The following is a 309-nucleotide window of genomic DNA, read 5'->3' as shown; positions in this document are numbered from 1 at the left end:
ATGAAGTAGGGGCTTGGAAAGAACAAGGGATTGAAATTTATTTTGGTTTTGAATTATTCTAGGAGTGGAACATCAACAACCTGGGAACAATATTGGATTATGTCAATGAAGATTATGGCATTAGCATAGAAGGAGTCAACACTGCATACCTATATTTTGGAATGTGGAAAACCACTTTTGCTTGGCATACTGAAGACATGGACTTGTACAGGTATGATTGTTTATCAGTTTGATGCAGATGAAATAGGTATTACTAGATATTTTTCCAGTTGTGTAATAGAATTTTTTTTTTATTGTAATTGAGGAGCA

At 33.7% G+C, this 309-nt stretch overlaps 1 protein-coding gene across 3 annotated transcripts in view; it reads left to right on the top strand.

Moving 5' to 3' along the window:
- The window catches only part of LOC119592557 (lysine-specific demethylase 4A-like), a 40,308-nt gene that overhangs the window by 18,799 nt on the left and 21,200 nt on the right, over positions 1–309 (top strand). For all 3 annotated transcript variants that reach the window (XM_037941427.1, XM_037941426.1, XM_037941428.1), the window contains exon 5: positions 63–211. In XM_037941427.1, coding sequence (XP_037797355.1) covers positions 63–211 — 149 coding nt within the window. The remainder of the gene's footprint in view (positions 1–62; positions 212–309) is intronic.

The sequence above is a fragment of the Penaeus monodon genome, chromosome 30 (genome assembly GCF_015228065.2).
Source record: "Penaeus monodon isolate SGIC_2016 chromosome 30, NSTDA_Pmon_1, whole genome shotgun sequence".
Taxonomy (NCBI): domain Eukaryota; kingdom Metazoa; phylum Arthropoda; class Malacostraca; order Decapoda; family Penaeidae; genus Penaeus; species Penaeus monodon.
The sequence above is the reverse complement of the archived record's forward strand: the minus strand, read 5'-3'. Positions and strand labels throughout refer to the sequence as shown.